At 34.3% G+C, this 21406-nt stretch overlaps 1 protein-coding gene across 5 annotated transcripts in view; it reads left to right on the top strand.

Moving 5' to 3' along the window:
- LOC143226753 (uncharacterized) overlaps nt 1-4068 on the top strand; it is a 36825-nt gene extending 32757 nt beyond the window's left edge. For all 5 annotated transcript variants that reach the window (XM_076458121.1, XM_076458123.1, XM_076458124.1 and 2 more), the window contains 2 exons: nt 2874-3011; nt 3622-4068. In XM_076458121.1, the coding sequence (XP_076314236.1) occupies nt 2874-3011; nt 3622-3813 (330 nt within the window). In that variant the 3' untranslated portion in view covers nt 3814-4068. The remainder of the gene's footprint in view (nt 1-2873; nt 3012-3621) is intronic.
- The last annotated feature ends 17338 nt before the right edge of the window (nt 4069-21406 follow it).

The following is a 21406-nucleotide window of genomic DNA, read 5'->3' as shown; positions in this document are numbered from 1 at the left end:
GAAAGTTCAAGCAATATTCTTCAATTTGAAGAGTTATTAGATGGAAAAATGGTCAAACAAGGTGATCAAATTAATTCTCAACTTGTTAAAATATAAAAGAAAGTTTAAAGAATGATAAAGCATGTGTGCCAGGTATATTAGAGATGGGATATATGAGCCACTTTTTATTATTTCTTGAATGGGTGACAGTGTCAGCAGACAGTAAGTTGGTTAATGTTACTCTCTTTTTTCTCAAGGGAAGTAAAATTTCTCCCAATAATTATAGACTCATTAGTTTTACATCAGTCTAGGAAAATATTGTGGAGAGTCTATTAAAAGATGTTTTGCAAAGTCATCGAACAATGTTTAGAATTTTATATGAGAATAAACATGGTTTCACTAAGGGAAAATCTTGCCTTACAAATCTTTTGACATTCTTGACATTTTGCTTATGTAGAAGAAAATAAGATGGTACATTTGGCATACCTGGATTTTCAGAAAGTCTTTGAAAAGTGCCACTAAAAGTCTTGTAAAGAAAATTATCTCTATAAGTGTCCTAAATTATCTAATTAGATAGATGTGTGCCAAGATGAAATAAAGCAGAGGGTTGTTATAAATGGAATTCAGTCAAATTGGATAACTTTTACAATCGAGGTACCTCTGGACTCAGCCTTAGGACTCTTGGTATTTTTTACTTACATCAGTGACATAAATGAAGGAATAATCAGTAAATTACTTAAATGTATTGATGATATTAAGGTCTTGGTGGCTGTGAAGAGGATGCTGCTGTCTTGCAAAAGGATCCAAAATATTTGGCGAGTTGAACAAATAAATGGCCGATGGCTTTTAATTACAATAAGTTTAAAGTAATGCATGTGGAATATCACAATATTAATTATAAGTGTAATTTTCATGGAATAACCTTAACAGTTTTATGAAAGAAAAATATCTTAGTGTTAAGCAAATCAATTTATATTAAGTTGTTATTAATATAAAAAATAGGATTTTAGATTGTATCTACAAAACTCATGAATACAAATCAAAAAAGGTTAAAATGTAATTGTATAAGTCACTAGTTAGGCCACATTTTGGTTATTGTATTCTTTCTTGGGCTCCTTCCCTGAGAGAACACCCATTGGAAAGGGTTCAGATGAGAGCCAGTAGGATAATACATCTTGAAATAAGATAAGGTAGAAGGAATTGGTTTGAAGTGTGTAAGACTGTTAATTAATTTATGTTGATGACATCATCTTTTTCATATTTGATAGTGACACTGGTAAATTAGATTACACAAATATAAGTTTTGGCAAGGTAGGAGTCATCTTGAGCTAAGTCAGTTTTATTTTGTTAACAGGGTGTTTGACCTCTGGAGCAGGTTGCCTTTTGATGTAGTAGATGCTGTTAATTTAAGGGAATGATTTATAAGTATTTCAATGATAAGGAGTAGCTTCAAGTATTTTCAAGGATATAGATAATGTAGTGGATAGGGCAACCTAGACGAGCCAGAAAGCCCTTTGCTGCCTTTTAATTTTATGTTATACTCCAACCCAACTTGTGTTGTTCCATTGACACCACCTTTTCTGGTTTAGAGTGATCGTTAACACTATAACTCTCTCAAGGGTTTGGTCTCCAGAGGAGCATTCTGCATATAAACTTCTGGAGTTGACTGCAGCTTATCGGCCTTGTGTTGTTCTTTGGTTCCACTTATGCCATCATCTTGTAATGATCTGCATGGTCATTTCATCATTAAACTACCTGGAAGACACCTGCTTTCAAAACCTGTGCTTTCTCTCCCTGTTTTTCCTTTCTTTGGCCTATAATTGTTTTATTCATCTTATGATATATCATGTCTCTGGGGTTTGAAACTGATAGTGAATTGCCTTTCTCATCTTGATCGGGTCCATCCCACAGAGTTGTCTTTACATCTTTTGGCCTGTTATGCCAATGCAGGCTATTTTAGGGCATTGTTCACAACTTTAATTTCTTTGTTCTAATGAAACTATTGTATTTTTTTCTCTTACTTGCCCCCTCCCCCAGCCCTTGGCTTCATGTTCCTTGTAATCATTTTGTTTGGACTGATCCTTTTCTTGAAAACTACCTTTGCCAGTTTTTATCAAGGCAAACCTCCTCCTTTCAGGTCTTGTCCCTTTCCACATCAGTGGGTTAGGTGCACTAACTCATCCATCATATTTTGGTAAGTCTGACCATGTTTTTTCTGCCAGTTTTGACATATCCCACTCTCATTTGCTGTTTATTTGTCACTGATATTTGGAGGAGATCTTACAAATTGGTATGTAGATTACACCTAAGACATTCATCTTCCATTGTGTTTGTCACTAAGTGTTTACTGTGCCTCTAGATTTAACCCATTGCCCTATCTCTCAGGGAATTCCAGATGATTGTACCTGATGACAGCAATCCATGCTTTCGCTTTCTGTCATTATTTCAGGAAGGACCAGCATTGGTCATTCCAACACTTTCATTATAAGATTAATAGAGAGGTTAGTAGCGTTTCTGAATTTAACATTTACCTTATTTTAAAATGTATTTTAGATCTTACACTATCCTTTCCTGCTTTTAGTGCATTTTGTTTGCCTTATCAAGAATGAACCAATTATCACGTGCTAATACTTGTGGGGATTACTACTCATGGAAGTCTTGTCTTCCTCATATAGATGGAGGGCTGCAGCATTATAACAATTACATAATAGGCTGGCACAATATATGGAGGCATGTGTAGGGGAGAGGGTTTATTTATGACTTCAGGGGTGGGTAGGAAATTTCATGGGAGTTGCATATGAGGTAATAGTTCTTAGTGATGTTGAGAGAGGTAAATATCTGATCTCAAATACATTTGCAGGGGAAGAAAATGTTAACTTTATGGGCTTCTTTAGGGTGCCAAATCTGCGAAAGTGACTGTTGCTGACGCTTGCCCAATGTATTACTTGTGGGAACGTCTGAGAGGCATGTTGCGTGACAAGGACATCAATTACTGGGTTCTGAAAAAAGTTGGCTTATCTTCTATTAAACTAGTGAGTGTAACATACAACTTTATCAGATAAATTATTTTCAAAATAACTTGTACATTTTCAAAAGCAATAATAATGTAATGAATTATGTAATGATTGTTTGAAGTTGTAATTATTTATTAAAATATAGGATTTTAAATATTGTCAAAAATGAAACCTAAACCTTATCAGATACAGTGATTTTATGGTTGATAACACAAGTAGGTAAACTGTAGAAATCTAAGAGTAAAGTTTTAAGTAGATTAATTTCATATGATGATCTAATTAATGATTAAAGAGTATATATAACAAATGGAGAAGATGTGTTAGCTGTATAATCAAGAACTGTTCAGATGAACTTGGAACATTTCTGTGTCTAGTCATTGTATCAAATGAATATTGAATTCAAATATCTAAAGGCTTTGATTGTGATGTTTTTGTTTTATTTTTATGAAAAGTTGTAAGAAATACTGAACCATTACTAGCTTTCCTTTTGAGGACTTGCAAATAGAATTTGTATAAAATATACAAGATGGAATTTATAGTGAAACTTAATTTTTTTTATTGTGTGTGACATAAATTTGTGCAAAATATTTGATTGTAGATATATATATATATCTAATGATTTTTTCAGGTCAAATTGATTTGCAAAGCGTGTAACTTGCAAGTGTGGGTAGACAACGAAACAACTTTGTGCATCAAACGGCAACCTGAAAGTCACAACCCAACAGCTCTAGACCTAGAAAACCTTTTGTTAAACATGGCTTACACAAGGTATAAAAGAAAATTTCTGACTTCTAGACAACCAACAGCCATTTCTCCTTGATCACTTGCTGTATAACTAAGATGTTTTGTTAACAAAGCCAGGGTTCTCCAGAACCGGATTCAGTAATATTCATTGTACCAGTTCATTCATCCATGTAAATAATTTGTACAGCTTATTTATACAGTTATATTACTGGTTTTTGCACCAGTCTTGTTTTGCATTTGTAATATCTGTGTCTTCATTACATTTCTATAAACTGTGTAATATGTTAATCACAACCATTCAGAGTAAGATTAAAGAAGATTTTCTCTGACACTTATTTTAGTCACTAAGTCATTACAATAACTCCATGGAGTTCATAATGTTGAAAAATCACATTTCTACATCCCCCATTGGTACAGTGGTAAGTTTACATATTTACAACGCTAAAATCAGTGATTCGATTCCCTTTGGTGTACAAAGCAGATAACTCAATGTGGCTTTGCTATATGAAAACATAAACACATTTCAACAAACTTTTAACTCCTGATTCCTTGATGTGGGGCGGCCCGGCACGGCCAGGTGGTTAAGGCACTCGACTTGTAATCCAAGGGTTGTGGGTTTGGTTCCCCATCACACCAAATGTGCTCACCCTTTCAGCCATGGGGATGTTATAATGTTACAGTTAATTCTACTTCGCTGGTAAAAGAGTGGCCCAAGAGTTGGCAGTGGTTGGTGATGACTAGCTGCCTTCCCTCTAGTCTTACACTGCTAAATTAGGGATGGCTAGCGTATATAGCCCTCATGTAGCTTTACGCAAAATACAAAACCAACCAAACTTTGATGTGAGTTTTGTACTTTTCAAAATTCCTTCTGTGATAGTTCTTTCATGATGTTAAAACTGAAAGGTTATGGGCAAAAATCAACATAAAAAACATCAGAATCCCTTTTTTAACTCAAGCTTGGAATTTTAATGTGGTACTTCACTCCATTCACAAAGTTATCTGTACTTTTTTATTACTGCCCTTTGTGTGCAAACTTTTTTATTATGCATGCCACAAACCTTCCACACCCTCCTATTGGTATCAGATGATTCTAATGTGTCTCTCATGCATCACCTATCCATCAATAGGAACGTAGTACACTCACATCATACATGTGGCTCCCCCTGTGTGCCTATATCAAACTATCGCATCTCTTTTGACTGCACTTGCACTACGAACATTTCTTTTTTCATGTGGATTAGTGTTTGAAATTGAATTATTTCTGAAAGATGTTTAATTTAATATACTTAGTTTTACTTTCAAATAATTTTGGTTCACTTACCCTTCTTCTGATCACATTTATTATTTACGTGAAATGCTTTTGTTGACTACAACAACGTGGATTCTTATGTTACTGTCACCACTTTAGGTGTCTCATGTTCGACAGGTACTTTAACACAGGCTTCAGGTGCTGGCAATTCAACAAGAGATTTACCATGTTAATTCATTCTTTCTGGATTCATGGACCTCCTCTGTAACATGCCCTTCTGGATTGGGATATTAATGTGGTTTTCTGTTTATTTTACCTCTGTTCAAGTATATAGGGTCATTCCATGTCAAATCCAGATTTTGGAAAAAGTTCCAGGTGACCTCCTCAGAATGCCTTGAAAAAAATTCACATGTGCTCATCTACTAATATAATTAAAAACTACCAAAGATTAGATCAATATCTCTAATAGTTTCTGATTTACAGCCCTGTAAAATGTAGTTAATTTTTTATTTTTGGCAAATTCATTTTCGGGCAACTTTGGCTGCTTAAAGCTGCAAGAGTAATGGTGATAGAAGGCTGAAATTTGCTACACTGACTGAATTAATCTCACAGAATTCCAAAATGGTCTCAAACCAAGTTTATCTCTCTTAGGATTTTCACAGTGAGGCTGTAAAATCACCTGAAAACCCAAAATCGTAAAAAAACGTTGGTTAATGTAATAAGCCATAGCTCTAAGACGTAATACGTTGCAAAGCTGAATTTTGTTTTCAAATTTCCTATAACATATCAGTTGATAAATCAGCAATTGTTGTAATTAAAAGTTTATTAGATCTCCTGTAAAAACATTTAGTTGTATGCAACTTTTTATGTTTAGCTAAAAATAGCCCTACTTCTGGCCACAGTTTGACCATGTCACTAGTTATTCAGCCTTTTCAGATTTTTACCATATATTCTTACATCTCTGAATGATCTTAAAAAGAAATCAGGATGGTGTTCAACCTACTTTTTGAGTTATAATATTTTAAAGTATCCTCTGACCATACGTTTTTTATTTTAAAAAAATTCAGTTCAGGTGTGTTACTGTGTGCAAATATATCCATACAATTTTGAAAAATACCTCTCAGAATCTTATGAATCCCACTAAAATATTCTATCCAGCCTTTCAGTGTTAAATAATGAAGTTGTAAGAAACAAGAAAGAATTAATTCATTTCTGAACATGTTTATTGGCATAACTAGTTAGATCACATGGCAATGCAAATATATTGTGTATGCATTAAAGTTATGCAGATATGGCTGAGTTCAAGATTCATAATATAATAAATACAAAGGTAAATCAGACATAAAAAGCACAGTGCTATAACAAGGGACAACTGAGAAAGATTATAGTCACACCAAACTGAAATATTCGTGACAATGAAATGTTTCAAAAACTGCTTTGGCGATAAATTACCTTTAACAACATCAAATAAACATTGCTTTGTTCAGACAGCTTGAATAAATTTCTGAAATTCGAGTTTGATTATTTTGAGATCACTTTGACTTAGAACATAGTAGCGAGCACTGCTGCCTTGCATGGTAGGTGCACTTATCAGACAAAGAATATGTTGGAAAGGAATCCAGCTTTCATCTTTACGTGACCTTGCAGGCCATGAGAACAGTTTGTTTCTTGATTTCATCATAAATGACACCAACACATCGGAATGTTCATCTGATCTATCGTTTATGTTTCTCACATACCATTCATGATCATATAAGCATGCCACATATTTCCCTGGCTGATAATTGTCATTGCTATCATTAGACCCTATCTGAGCTGCTGCAGCATCACATTCACTGTTACTACCAACAGTTACTACTGTGTACACATCATCATCTGATAGCCTTTTCATATACAATTTGTTGGTAGAATAAAGATATGATGTGACCTAATACCTGTCACAGTTTTGTGTTTTTAATACTGCTCAAGTAGATCAAACTTTACACAATTCTGCAGGACTGATTCCTGATTGACAAGAAAGAACTGAATGCCCTGAATGTGGTCCTTTGCCCAATGGTACTTATTAGAGACACTTAAAATTTGATAATTTATTACTTTTCACAACCTTGATTTTATTTTAAGATCATGTTTAGAGATGTAAGAATATATGGTAAAGGCTGATTAGAATATTTCAATGGGATTCATACATTATTTCAAAATTGTATGGATATATTTGCACACAGTAACACACCTGAATTGAAGTGTTTTTTTAAGTAAAAGTATGGTCAGAGGATACCTTAAAAAAATTATAATTCAAAAAGTAGGTTGAACACCATCCTGATTTTTTTTTAAGATCATATTCAGAGATGTAAGAATATATGGTAAAAATCTGAAAAGGCTGAATAACTAGTGACATGGTCAAACTGTGGCCTGAAGTAGGGCTATTTTTAGCTAAATCATAAAAAGTTGCATACAACTAAATGTTTTTACAGGAGATCTAATAAACTTTTAATTACAACAATTGCTGATTTATCAACTGATATGTTATAGGAAATTTGAAAACAAAATTCAGCTTTGCAACATATTACGTCTTAGAGCTATGGCTTATTACATTAACCAAAGTTTTTTTACGATTTTGGGTTTTCAGGTGATTTTACAGCCTCACTGTGAAAATCCTAAGAGAGATAAACTTGGTTTGAGACCATTTTTGAATTCTATGAGACTAATGCAGTCAGTGTAGCAAATTTCAGCCTTTTATCACCATTAATCTTGCAGCTTTATAGCAGCCAAAGTTGCCCGAAAATGAATTTGCCAAAAATAACAAAAAATTAACTACATTTTACAGGGCTGTAAATCAGAAACTATTAGAGATATTGATCTAATCTTTGGTAGTTTTTAATTATATTAGTAGATGAGCACATGTGAATTTTTTCAAGGCATTCTGAGGGGGTCACCTGGAACTTTTTCCAAAATCTGGATTTGACATGGAATGACCCTATATCCTCATGTTCTTTGTTTATCTTTCCCTTGGAGTGTATTTCCTTCTCTCTTTGGCCTGTGAGCATCGATGGTCTAACTTGTTCACCATTGATGTTACATCCACACTATACCACCATCTATATCTTCTCCTTTATCCAGATTGTTCCTTCCTCTCCAGACCTCAACAGCTTGTGAGGATAATTCCTCCTTTTGTCTGTTTATCATCTCTACCCTTTGTTTTGTTTCAGGTAGACTTCTATGTTTTGGATGTACCCTTTGTTTTTATATTGCCCACAAAGCTTTCTTCCACGGTTCCTGTCTCTATCCAGTGGCAAACCTCTTCATCCAGAGATCTCTTTCCTTTTACCCTCACCAATTGGGCTTCTCTTTTGATCCAGTTGGCTTATTTCTCCTTACCTCCTTTACATTGTGCTAAATTCTGTGTTACCACTAATCACTTCATACATCTCACCTTTCTAAGTTAGTCTGTATAGATACTTTCTTTTTTTTTAGGAACTCATTAACACAGGATCCCTCTCTGTGGCATGTTACGCCTGACCAGTTATACTTTAAAACAAAATCTATACAGTATGCTGTGTTGACTAGAACTTTATTTTCCCATGGCTTTGCATGCTCACCTTTGAGATGGGATGTTTCACAAGATTGTTTGTAGGTGAATAACCTCACAATATTTGCTTCATAAATTTGCCTATCCTGGACCATACAACCAATGGGCATCATAAGTAAAGCAGAAGGGAATAGCTTCCATGCCTGCTATGTTGTGATTGAATAAATCGGTATGGTGTACTTGTCTCAGGTGTCAGTGCTTCTCCAGGCTCTCCAATGCATTTCAGCCTTCTTTTCTTCTAGTGAAGTATGGGAGTTTGTATCGCATACTAGTTCCAAGTTGCCAGGGTGGTTAAACGTGGAGGCACTCTGCTGAATGAGTTCCACATAAGATGGCTATAACTATTCAGTTCAGAGTAGAGTATTAATGTTCTGCCAATGTGAAAGACTTAATATTGTCAAATTTGCAGTTAAACATATAATGGAATTAGAAGTCAAAGTGCAGTTCACCTTTTGATTGAGAGCCTTTTTCCTACCCTCACATGGATGTCAGTGCCCCACGGGCTGGCTTTGATTTTCAAGGGAACCAATTATATAAGTCTTTATATAGATTTGGGGCTGTATATCTTCCTCCCTTGATTTCTGTTTGTGTTGTGGATCACAGTAGAGTTTGGTGGGACCATTTCAGTTCTATCCTTGGCTGTCCCTCATTCTCTCATGTCCCTCATTATAATATGGTGTTATTGTCCTTTAGATGATCTCAACCTGTTTCATGGGCATGGGAGTTGTTTGAATGCATTAGTCTTGCTTTTGGTACCAGATGTCAAGTACTAAGGAATCAACTCGGGAATCAACGTAGTTTAGAATTTAGAATTCCCCGGTTTTTGGTTTGAGATGAAGAAGGCATTATCCTCATCTTATGCTCGCACAAGTGTATGTCAGTACCTTATATGGAGGTTTTTGATGAAGTGGACTTACTGAGTACACTCTGCCTAACCCTAGCTGCTCTACACCATGGGACACATTCTCATTCACCCACTTTCTTATTGTAGGATTGAATTACTCTATCTTTTCTGGTTAGGATTACTTTCCTATGACATTCTTTCCCTCTAGGGTATACTCCTCTCATTTTCTGTCCTGGTTTTTAGACATTTCTCCACTGGGGAAAGAATATATCTGGATCTCAGAAGTGGTGCAGTTCTCTTCTCCAGATCTAACTCTCTCTCCTCTCCATAGGTGTCCTCTAAATGCTTTTAGAGATATGTCTGTTCTTCCTTCTTCCTCATCAATGTCATATTCTAGCTAATATTGTGAGAGGATGGAAGAACTGTGTTGGAATCTGTACTTTTCCTATACTGAAAAACTGACACTATCCACTCACTTCCATAGCTTTCGTCATCTGCCAAACATCAAAGTGATAGTTGGATAGAAATGCATAGACAGAGTCAGATTCATTACAGGAGTGTACTATGCTGTGGTGGGTAGGTGACACAATAATTTACATGAGAGACATGTTAAAATCATTTTATTCTAATAGGGGTGTGTGGAAAGCTTGTAGCATACATGACAAAAATGATTGTGTATAGAGGGAAGCAATAAATGAGAAAAGCTAATGTTTTCTTAAATTCTTTTAACCAGCCTCATGAGGCAATTAACATGTCATTGGTTAAATAATAAGTACTTATTGTAAAGTTGTGGAAGTATGATATCAGTGATTGTCACGATTCGTAACCCAAAGGAACACACAAATCAAATAACACAGGCCCACAAATTTAAACTTCCTTAAACTTGTTTTGATTTTAATTAAAAATTTTTTCCATAATTCAGCTATGCAAATAATCATTTTTTTCTATCATTTAAGGAATTTTTACAAATCACAAAGAAAAAGAAGTCTTGCTTGTATCAAATTTGCAAAACATTTACCATAGTTATAACAATATATACCATAGGTATAACAATATATTTACCATAGGTATAACAATATATACCATAGGTATAACAATATATACCATAGGTATAACAATATTTACCATAGGTATAACAATATTTACCATAGGTATAACAATATTTACCATAGGTATAACAATATTTACCATAGGTATAACAATATATACCATAGGTATAACAATATATACCATAGGTATAACAATATATACCATAGGTATAACAATATATACCATAGGTATAACAATATATTTACCATAGTTATAACAATATATACCATAGGTATAACAATATATACCATAGGTATAACAATATATACCATAGGTATAACAATATATACCATAGGTATAACAATATATACCATAGGTATATTTACCATAGGTATATACCATAGTTATATTTACCATATATAACCATAGGTATAACAATATATACCATAGGTATATATACCATAGGGTATATACCAAGGTATATATATACCCAATATATACCATACAGGTATAACAATATATACCATAATATACCATATAACAATATATACCATAGGTATAACAATATATATACCATAGGTATAACAATATATACCATGGGTATAACAATATATACCATAGTATAACAATATATACCATAGGTATAACAATATATACCATAGTTATAACAATATATACCATAGGTATAACAATATATACCATAGTTATAACAATATATACCATAGGTATAACAATATATACCATAGGTATAACAATATATACCATAGGTATAACAACATATATAACAATATATACCATAGGTATAACAACATTTACCATGGGTATAACAACATTTTACCATGGGTATAACAATATATACCATAGGTATAACAACATTTACCATAGGTATAACAACATATACCATGGGTATAACAATATATACCATGGGTATAACAATATATACCATGGGTATAACAACATTTACCATGGGTATAACAACATATACCATAGGTATAACAACATTTACCATAGGTATAACAACATTTACCATAGGTATAACAACATATACCATAGGTATAACAACATATACCATAGGTATAACAATATATACCATAGTTATAACAATATATACCATAGGTATAACAATATATACCATAGGTATAACAATATATACCATAGGTATAACAATATATACCATAGGTATAACAATATATACCATGGGTATAACAACATATACCATAGGTATAACAACATTTACCATGGGTATAACAACATTTACCATGGGTATAACAACATATACCATAGGTATAACAACATTTACCATAGGTATAACAACATATACCATAGGTATAACAATATATACCATAGGTATAACAATATATACCATAGGTATAACAACATTTACCATAGGTATAACAACATATACCATAGGTATAACAACATTTACCATAGGTATAACAACATTTACCATAGGTATAACAACATATACCATAGGTATAACAACATATACCATAGGTATAACAATATATACCATAGGTATAACAATATATACCATAGGTATAACAACATTTACCATAGGTATAACAATATATACCATAGGTATAACAATATATACCATAGGTATAACAATATATTTGGGTCAGTTACACAACCTATTGTTACCATAGTGACAAATAAATAATATTGAAAATAAAATAACAATGTCAAAGTACACACATAAACAAATACTATCCAGAAATGGCACATCATGTGGCCTGTTAACCATTTATATTACTCATGGGTTCTAGAGCAATCAATAAGACTATATTGTTGCAATTGGTGTAAAGAAATCTATATCCATTGGTTGTCAACATTTTAAGCACAACAAAATGTGACACAATTTCAGTTAAAATGATTCTCTTATTTAAATATACATATAACATTCTGTGAAAAGTCTGTACATGATGTAAAACAATGGATGTCATTTTTGGAATCAGTGTACACAATTTACTGTCCAACATGTAAAAATGTCAAGACAATAGAAACATCACAGGCCTGTGTAATTAATATGTTACTATATAGTAGAGGTTGGTATGCTATCAAGAAAACCCAATATAAACTTCCAGCTGACATTCATCACGAAAATAGCCCTACTCGGGTAAGTGTTTGCACTTGTGTTTATTAGACACTTCACCTAACCTTCATCCATTTGGCCCAGCACGGCCAAGTGATTAAGGCACTCGACTCGTAATTCGAGGGTGGTGGGTTCTAATCCCTGTCACACCAAACATGCTAGCCCTTTCAGCCATGAAGGCATTAAAAATGTGATGGTCAATCCCACTATTCATTGGTAAAAGAGTACCACAAGAGTTAGTAGTCAGTGATGATGACTAACTGCCTTCCCTCTAGTCTTACACTGCTCAATTAGTGACAGCTAGCACAGATAGCTCTTGTGTAGCTTTGTGTGAAATTCAAAAACAAATCAAACCAACCTTCATCCATTCACTGCAGGATGTAGTTCTCTGTTATATATTGTTCCATTTTGTCTTATCTGTGATAGCCCTATTCATCTTGTGATGTTATCTTTCCACTGCATTCTTTGGTTTGTTTTGAATTTCGTGGAAAGGTACACGAGGGCTATCTGCACTAGCCATCCCTAATTTTGCAGTGTAAGACTAGAAGGAAGGCAGCTAGCCATCACCACCCACTGCCAACTCTTGGGCTACTCTTTTACCAACGAATAGTGTGATTGACCATCAAATTATAACACCCCCACAGCCGAAAGGGTGTGGATGTTTGGTGTGACAGGATTCGAACCCACGACCTTCGGATTACAAGTCAAGTTCCTTAACCACCTGGCCATGCCAGGCATCTGGAGCTTTACTCACTTTAGTTGTATAAATGTTTATATTATTCATCTGCTTCCTGTTAATCTTGCAGTATGTTCTTCCCATTCCCATTTCATAACACCAATAAACTAGGTGATTTATTTCCCCTTTTTGTTGTTTTCGGAGATTGTATTGGCAATTTGTCATTTAATTTGATGTTAAGATTTTTCTTTGTCATCTCTGATTTTTAATTTGTTTCTATATGGCATTGTTGACATAATACACAATTCATATACTTTCAGTTTAAGATACTGGAAATATTTTATTTAAAAAGTACTTTCCACAAAACCTCCATTTTGCTTTTTCTTATCATTATGCCATTGTTGGATTAAAAGTTTGGATTATATTTTGTTTTACCTTATGCGAAGTAAGAAAAAAGTGCAGTACCTAACACACATCCAAGTACTAGGTGATTGAACGTTTAATCTCGGTTATGTCTTTTTGATATTTCACAGAACTTTGAATTTATAATCCACTTTCTAGTATATGAGAAAACAGAACACCAGTCATGGAACTGCTCATCTATGTTCCAAGATTTATGTTAGATCAGATAGTACAAAAACAGCAGGGTGGGAAAGTAAACCACAGAACAGAAGGTGTCGAATCAGAACTTTAATGACATTACCAAAGGACAGATGAAAGTCTAGGAAATATAAATTAGTTGTGATAAGAAAATTAAACAACTGTAAATGTGTAATATATGGATACTACTTTTAAAACTGGGATAACCAACCATTATTAATAAATCAAAATATGATATCATTAAATATGAATGCTTGTTAAGAGTTGACATTGTGTGGAAACACAGATTTCCTGCTAGGCTTGCTTCATTTTCCCATTTCACAACCAAAAATGTCTGGTTGCTCTTCAGTAATTACATGTCCAGAGGTTTAACTTCCATTGACAACACGGGTGAAAGCACAAAATAATAAAACCAATCTAAATGTGCAACAATGATTTGCCAAATGGCCCATTGTGTTGTTGAGAGTCAGTGGGTCCACAAGCAATCCAACAAGCCAAATCACCAGCAGAGAAATCAAGCCAATACACTGGATCTTTTGCATTAGTTTCTTCATTTTTTGTAGACTGAAGCATTTTACCATAGTCTAATAGATTTTCATTTTCAGTAGTTATTTCAACTTCAGACTGTCTTGTAGAGCAACGTGCAATAACATTAACACTAGAGATATCAGGAGAATTTACAGGTAAAGTGAGATCAGTTGAGTCAGCATGTGACACCTCGACATTGTCATCATGTTCTGACCTTGAAGTGGACAAAATGGTACTTGTAGGTGTGGTGCTTGGTTCAACTTCAATCTTGTCAGAGTCAGATGCAGTACAAGTGATTTATGATGGCAGAGATGTGTTTTGATTTGGAAGGTCACGTTGTGTAAGTTGAGCAGAAAACTTAGCTTTCCAATCTTGGTCACTAAATTCTAAGCCTTTTGTTGGTTCTTCTTTACCAGTTTTCTCTTAATTGAATACATTTCATCTTTCAGTGTGAAAAATATCGAAACAAAAAATAAAAAAAACAAACACAAAAGAATATAGATCATATATAGTTATAATGATTAGAAAAACACTGAAATTCATAATGAAAAACATTGGTCAGACAGTCAAACATACTAAAATCTGGGTCTACATTTAGACGAAGATTGTCAGAAAGTTACCCCAGGACCATCAGCACATAAACATGAATTCATAAATACCTTTATTGATTTGCTGCATTCTGATTGGTTGAAAACCATTCGTGTTTAGCCTCGAATCAATTCGAGACTAGCCTCAACCCATTTTAGGAGAATTAGTTTACAGTCATTGCAAAAGTTTCATTAAGGTTGTTGCTATGGTAGCTATGCAAGAAGCAATGTCAGTGGTAATATGTAAATCCATTGTGAGCCAAAAAAGTATTCCAAAACAATTTGTGATCAATAACACATACTGTAATAGCCTATATACACATTGATCATTCTGTAGTGGTGCACATACATTACATATAATCAACCGTAAACTGTACTGCACATTGAACTACTAAATACTGGGCTAGGTCTAGACTAGAGTACCTTAATCCTAAACAAATATCTCAAGAATGAGTTTTGACCTCAACTTTTTACCTCGGAACTTTGGATGAGCCAACAAACCACACATCAACAAAATAGGTATATATACGTCTGAAACTTTATCTGCATGCATGGATGCGAATGCCTTAAATTGGGAATAGTCCACTTCATTATCCCAGGCTTCAGCAGCGTTTCCAGTGTACTCACACTAAACCAGTTAGCCTATTTAAGCCTAACGTTAGTGTTATCTGAAAACTGAGTGACAATAACGTTAGGCCTAAGTACTCTAACGTTAAGCCTAGTACTCAGTGCTAACCTTGCTCACATGAAATTGTTCAATTCGTGCATTTTCAGACAATCCTAAATTGGTTTTGTTGATTTGTCGGTTCTTTACAGTATATATGTATAATCACGGTGCCACAGTACTGTACTACTACTGTTAGCATAGCATATACATAACAACGTTAAGGATCATGTTGCTGTACATGTCGAAGTCTTACGCAATTTGGCGAATTATCGCCTTTAGACTGCCCTGATTAGGCAATTGTTTTCCCAGCTTTTCAGAAATGTAATAGAACACATATTGATGTGAATTTAGAGTCGCAAAATAATTGAATTACACCTAAGAGTTTGTCGTCGTTGTCTCTGTGTTTCTGTCCCTGACTGTTCGTTTGTCTCATAAAAAATATTACCAGAGGGCCAGGCCGAGTTGGGCATTATGACGTCAGGATAGGATCAAGGAAGAACCTAGGAGGATATAATTGTGATCTCCATTTCTGAATCTAGAAATGGCATATTTGACAAAATTTTGTTGGTCATTTATGAATGGGGATAAATACAAGGGAGCTCGGTCTTAAATTTAAGACCAAGCACACTTGTTTTTATCCCATAAGTAAATCTCAGCTTCAGATCTGTTTATATTATTACATAATCTCAAGGAAATACATACATGCCCAAATTCTCATACAGGTTACATGCAATCTATGAACGGTGGCATTGCTACATTGGTATTTCTTTCTAATTTTTTTCTTGGTATAAAATATTTCAAAACATGTACTCGCACATGAAGGATGCTTGTTTGTGTTTTTTTACAGCAAGTTGTTTGAAGCCAAAAAATTACAGCTCAGAAAAGCTTCAGTGAGAAACACTTATAAAAATATTACCAAACACGCATGAATAATGTAATACTAACGCAAATAAAACTAAAACAAACAAGACAATAACCCAAATATAGCGTACGAAAAAACAGAAGCCGAAAAAAAACAAAATCATCTACGTCTCTGTACACAGTTACCATTTCGTTTGACTTATGTTTCTATGGCATTATTCTCTTATTTTTCTATAGATGTGACTGAATAAAGCAGTAAAAGATGAAACAGAACAGTTCCACTGCCTATAATTGCTTATCAATAGCCACAACAGAAGGAATGATTGAAAAAAAATATTTCATTTTCAAGGTCAGACATCATAACATACGATCGTCTTTTACCTGAAGTTTTATTAACATTTTGTACTGCTCTTTACAGTAATCTTTCACAAATCAATGATTTCTTACTTCAGATACAAAGTTTAGTAGTTTCTCGAAACTTTAGTTACTCACCAAGCCAAAAAAAACGTTTTGTTTTTCTTTGGACAATGCAGCGTAAAGTCGAACACGACAGATAAGGGCAATTACAAAAAAATCGACTAAAGTTGAGTGTGGCAGTGAAGGAGTTAAGGGAATAATAGCTAGGGGTAAAACTCTAATGTGCCTCCCCCTTCCCTTCCTTAAGCCATGGACCAGTAAACCGCGAAATCGCTTAAGCCGCTGTAACAAGTCTTGTGAGCGAGGATTATCGCGGCTCACCGCTAATTTAAGAACGTGTAAAAATGCGGCTTACGAATTTAATCCTGGCTTTATAACTTTAAGGGGATATTTAAAAAGGATTTGCTTTAATTTGGGAAATAAATAAAATATATTACAATTGAAATCGACCGTTAATCTACCTTATCGGCTCTCTATGTCAGCTTTATGGAGGCCGCCATTGTTACCGAATCACACCTCTCCATACATTAAAGTTAATCCGCGGTTAATCCGTGAAAAAGTGATCAATAATTAAAGTATTATCTTTAATTCGATAATCCGATATAATGATTACGCAATGACCCGGATGAGGCTCCTCGGCGGAGCTGTTGGCGACTTCAGCTTTTCAGTCACAAAGGTTTAAGCCGTGGACCACTTAAGCCGCGGTTAAGCAGGTTGACCCCCCAAATACCGCGGCTTAACGGCGCTCCACTGTACTTATTTTGCTTAATGGTTAATGTAGGGCCGCGTTGTGCTCTGAACAGGTAAGTGTGATTTTTGTTTTAGTACAAACTTTGTTCCAACGGGACAGATAACGACTAATTTGGAAAAATTTGTAACGGCTCTTGTCACATAGTTAGAAAGTCAAACAAAACTGTGATAGTTAGAAAAAACTGTCTGCTTTTTTCGTATTATTATTATATTTATGATGAACTATTCAATTAAATAAAAATTATCTGCATTTCTATCACTCGTAGGGTTAATTGTCATCGTCAGACAACAGCAAAAAGAAAACAGGAGACATTAAAAAGTTTTTAGTTCTTGGTTTTCATGTTTATTTTTAATAAAAATAATTAAAATATAACAATAAGAATCTTTTTGGTTATTTAAGGTTAGATTAAGTGAAATAAAGAATAAAAATAGTTCATGAGACACGCACACAAACAACTCGATAGCTGAACGAATGCGACACGTTTTCCAAGTGATGTTCAACTTGTAATTCAACAAATAGTAGCTAGAAGGCGTTCAAACATCAAAGGGCAATTAAACCACAAAGTTTAATGATAAATAAATGTATACTGTTACGAGTTTATAGCTACTTATTATAAACGGATGTAGTTTCATATTAAAATATGAAGTCATTTTAGGAAGAAAAAGTAAACAATTTAGACTTATTTCGATTTTTTAGTCGTTCAAATTGATCAACCTTAAAATCAAAGTAGAGAAAATAAAAGATAAATTTTACTGAGAACAAACATTTTTAATATATTTTAGAGAATACACAAATGAAATTTGATATTTTTAAGACGAAGAAAAGTATTTTTAATTTTAGCATAAAATGACTGCATACGGACGATTCAAAGCAGTATTGAAATACACGGTATACTCACGGGCAAATTGTTTTCTTTTTTTTTAGTTTATTAGAATACTTTACTAAAATGTAATTCTTTGCATTAGAAAGATTTATAACGTTTAGTGAAAAACTGCCAAATTTCATGAAGTTATGCACACTGTATAAAAGTATCAAATCTGTAAAGAGTTTAGACGAATACAAAGAGATCACATAGTCGGTCAAATGTTAATGTTAAAGCTCGAGAGGCATTGTGCTATGTCTAAAATCCTGTATGAATAAATTATAAAAATAATCCCTCTGTGATGGTTTTGTTTGTTCAGATAACGATCATTCAGTGGATGATTCAGTGTTTGTCGTGAGAGTTATAGCGTCTATCAACCGATTAGCAATGAAATTATATGACTGAAAGTTTATTTGTAAGTTAGGCATACCACTCTTGGAATTTCTCTTCAAACACTCTTTGTGAACTTAGACTTACAACTGTGTACAAGTGATTTGGTTTGTTTTGAATTTTACACAAAGTTTGATTAACTGTTTGGAATTAAACACAAAGCTACACAATGGGCTGTCTGTTCTTTGGCCATCACGGGTATCGAAAACTGGTTTCTAATTATATGAATCTACAAACATACCTGTTGTGAAATGTTTGTTACAGACTCACCAAGTAGCGTAAACTTGTTAAAGCTTGTATAACTGCCTACAGTATTATTACTCAGTGCTTCATTACTTACTGAACTGCTCTTTGATTCAACTTTGTACTGGCAAGTACTTTTATTTAAACGTTATAAGGTTATGGCCATAATCTTGAGATATGTATGGTTGCTCTTTTTTTAATAACTGTATTTCACCAGGATATTTAGTGAATTATCTAGAAATATTATGTGTTAAGTATAGCTATTTCCAAATGGGAAGAATGGCAGAATTCAGCTTTTCAATGTCTCTTGATGTGCTTTCTATGATGACTTATCAAATTCATCCAGACATATACACCAAACCTCTTCTTTCTCATCAGATAAGTTTCAATGCTCTATAATCGTGTTCTCATTTCCCTCTGATTCTATCTCAAACTCTGTTTCCTGGTGACGCCATACCATGAGAGATTCATATATAATTTAATTTTAGTTTATTCGTGTGTTGAACATGCTTACACACGTCATATGAATATTCTATCTCACATATCAGTGGATTATCTTGTCATAACTCTAGGTCTGAACCTGTCCAACAAGAGCCTAGCTGCTTAAGAGCTGCAGCTATATCATGTTTTCATATTGGAAAGTCATTTGTTTGACTGTTTTGTTGTAGCAATTCTTCTTACCTATCTCCTGGCATACAAACTACTGTCCATCTGCAAATCCAGTTTCCAGCCACTCTCTCCTTGAGGTGGATTCCTGTATGTGGTGAGGAATCTCACAGAAAGCTCTGTTATTTCAGTTTACTTCCTCTGGTATCTGAACATCCTTCCACGTGTTATATGGATGGTTCGAAATCAGGTGACTCTGTGGCCTCTGCTATGGCTTGTTGTAGTTCTGTCGTTGCACTCAGAATTCCCACTACAATTTCTGGGTTCAATGCCAGGTGTACGCCATTTCTCTTGCCCTGGATCACATAGAAGCTAAGCAGTACTTAAATTGAGCTATTTATACTGACTCACTTAGTTCTCTACTGGTCCTAGAATCGCTTTACGTCAGTTCTCACCCTGTTCTCGCTGATATTCAAAACCGACTGGCCCATTTCTCTTTAACATCTATTTCTATCCAGTTCTTCTGGATACCAGGCCACGTTGGTATTCGCGGGAACAGGCTTGTATTACCACAGCTAAATCTGTTTGCTCTGGCACTATCACTGCTGTGCCTGTTCCATACATGGACTATGGTCCTGTATTCAAGGCTCGGCTTTGCGCCAGTTGGCGGTCGACTTGGAGTAAGCAACGTGATAACAAGCTTTTCCAGGTAAAACCTTCTATTGTTCTTTGTCTGTCTTGTTTCCCTAAGGATCGGAAGGAGGAAGTTGTCCTAACTAGATTATGCATTGTTCACAGTTTTTAACTCTTTGTTTTCTTTTACCTGAGACCAGTGTGTGGTATGTGTGACACTCAGGTCACAATAATCCATATTTTACTGTCATGCCGTCGTTACGACTCCAAACGACGGCATCATTTTAGACATGTTTTGTCCCTAGGTTTGTCCCTGATGCTGGACAGTGTCATTGCCATTGGCCTTTTTAACGCTATTCAAGTTTTTAATTCAAAAATTGTATTTTGTTTTTAACATGATTAATTTTTACAAATTTTAATAATTTTACTTTATTTTTATTTTTTTTACCGATTGTTTGGCGCAGATAGCCAAGTTGCTTTGCGCCATGAAACATAAACAACCAACCTTAGAAGTGTCTTTTAATTGTGTGTGTGTGCTATTTTGGTGTGCTATAATTCTAAGGAAGACTTTCTTGTAATTCAAAATAAAAATATTAGAATAGATGTACTCTAAGTTTTCAGTTTAATTTTCACGGACAATTGGAATTTTGATTTGTATCCGATGTGAATGTTTCATCTATTTCTTGAAGGTTTTTCTTTACTCTACCAAATTTGATGGGTTGTGGCTTCAAATTTAAACAGAACGTTTTCGTATAATTCATTATAAATGTCAAAAGGAGGTATACAGTTATAATTTTTATATACATTGAAGGCCATTTTGGGGATATGATAACTCTAGTTCAATCTTATAATGTTACCGTTGGTTAGCTTTTATCCCCATAGTCAGTTAGTTCAAAATTAGATGAGGCTAGTAGGGTCATCAACTGCCCCTGATTTTTTTCATTTGTCCCTAAACCTGATATTTGTTTCTCTTGGCTCCAAAATGTGTCCATTGTGGGTTTTACAATGTTGCTTGTAATCTTTATTGGGAGTTAGATCTATTATTATG

The sequence above is a fragment of the Tachypleus tridentatus genome, chromosome 9 (genome assembly GCF_004210375.1).
Source record: "Tachypleus tridentatus isolate NWPU-2018 chromosome 9, ASM421037v1, whole genome shotgun sequence".
NCBI lineage: Eukaryota > Metazoa > Arthropoda > Merostomata > Xiphosura > Limulidae > Tachypleus > Tachypleus tridentatus.
Note: the sequence above shows the minus strand (reverse complement) of the source record. Positions and strands in the feature narration are given on the sequence as shown.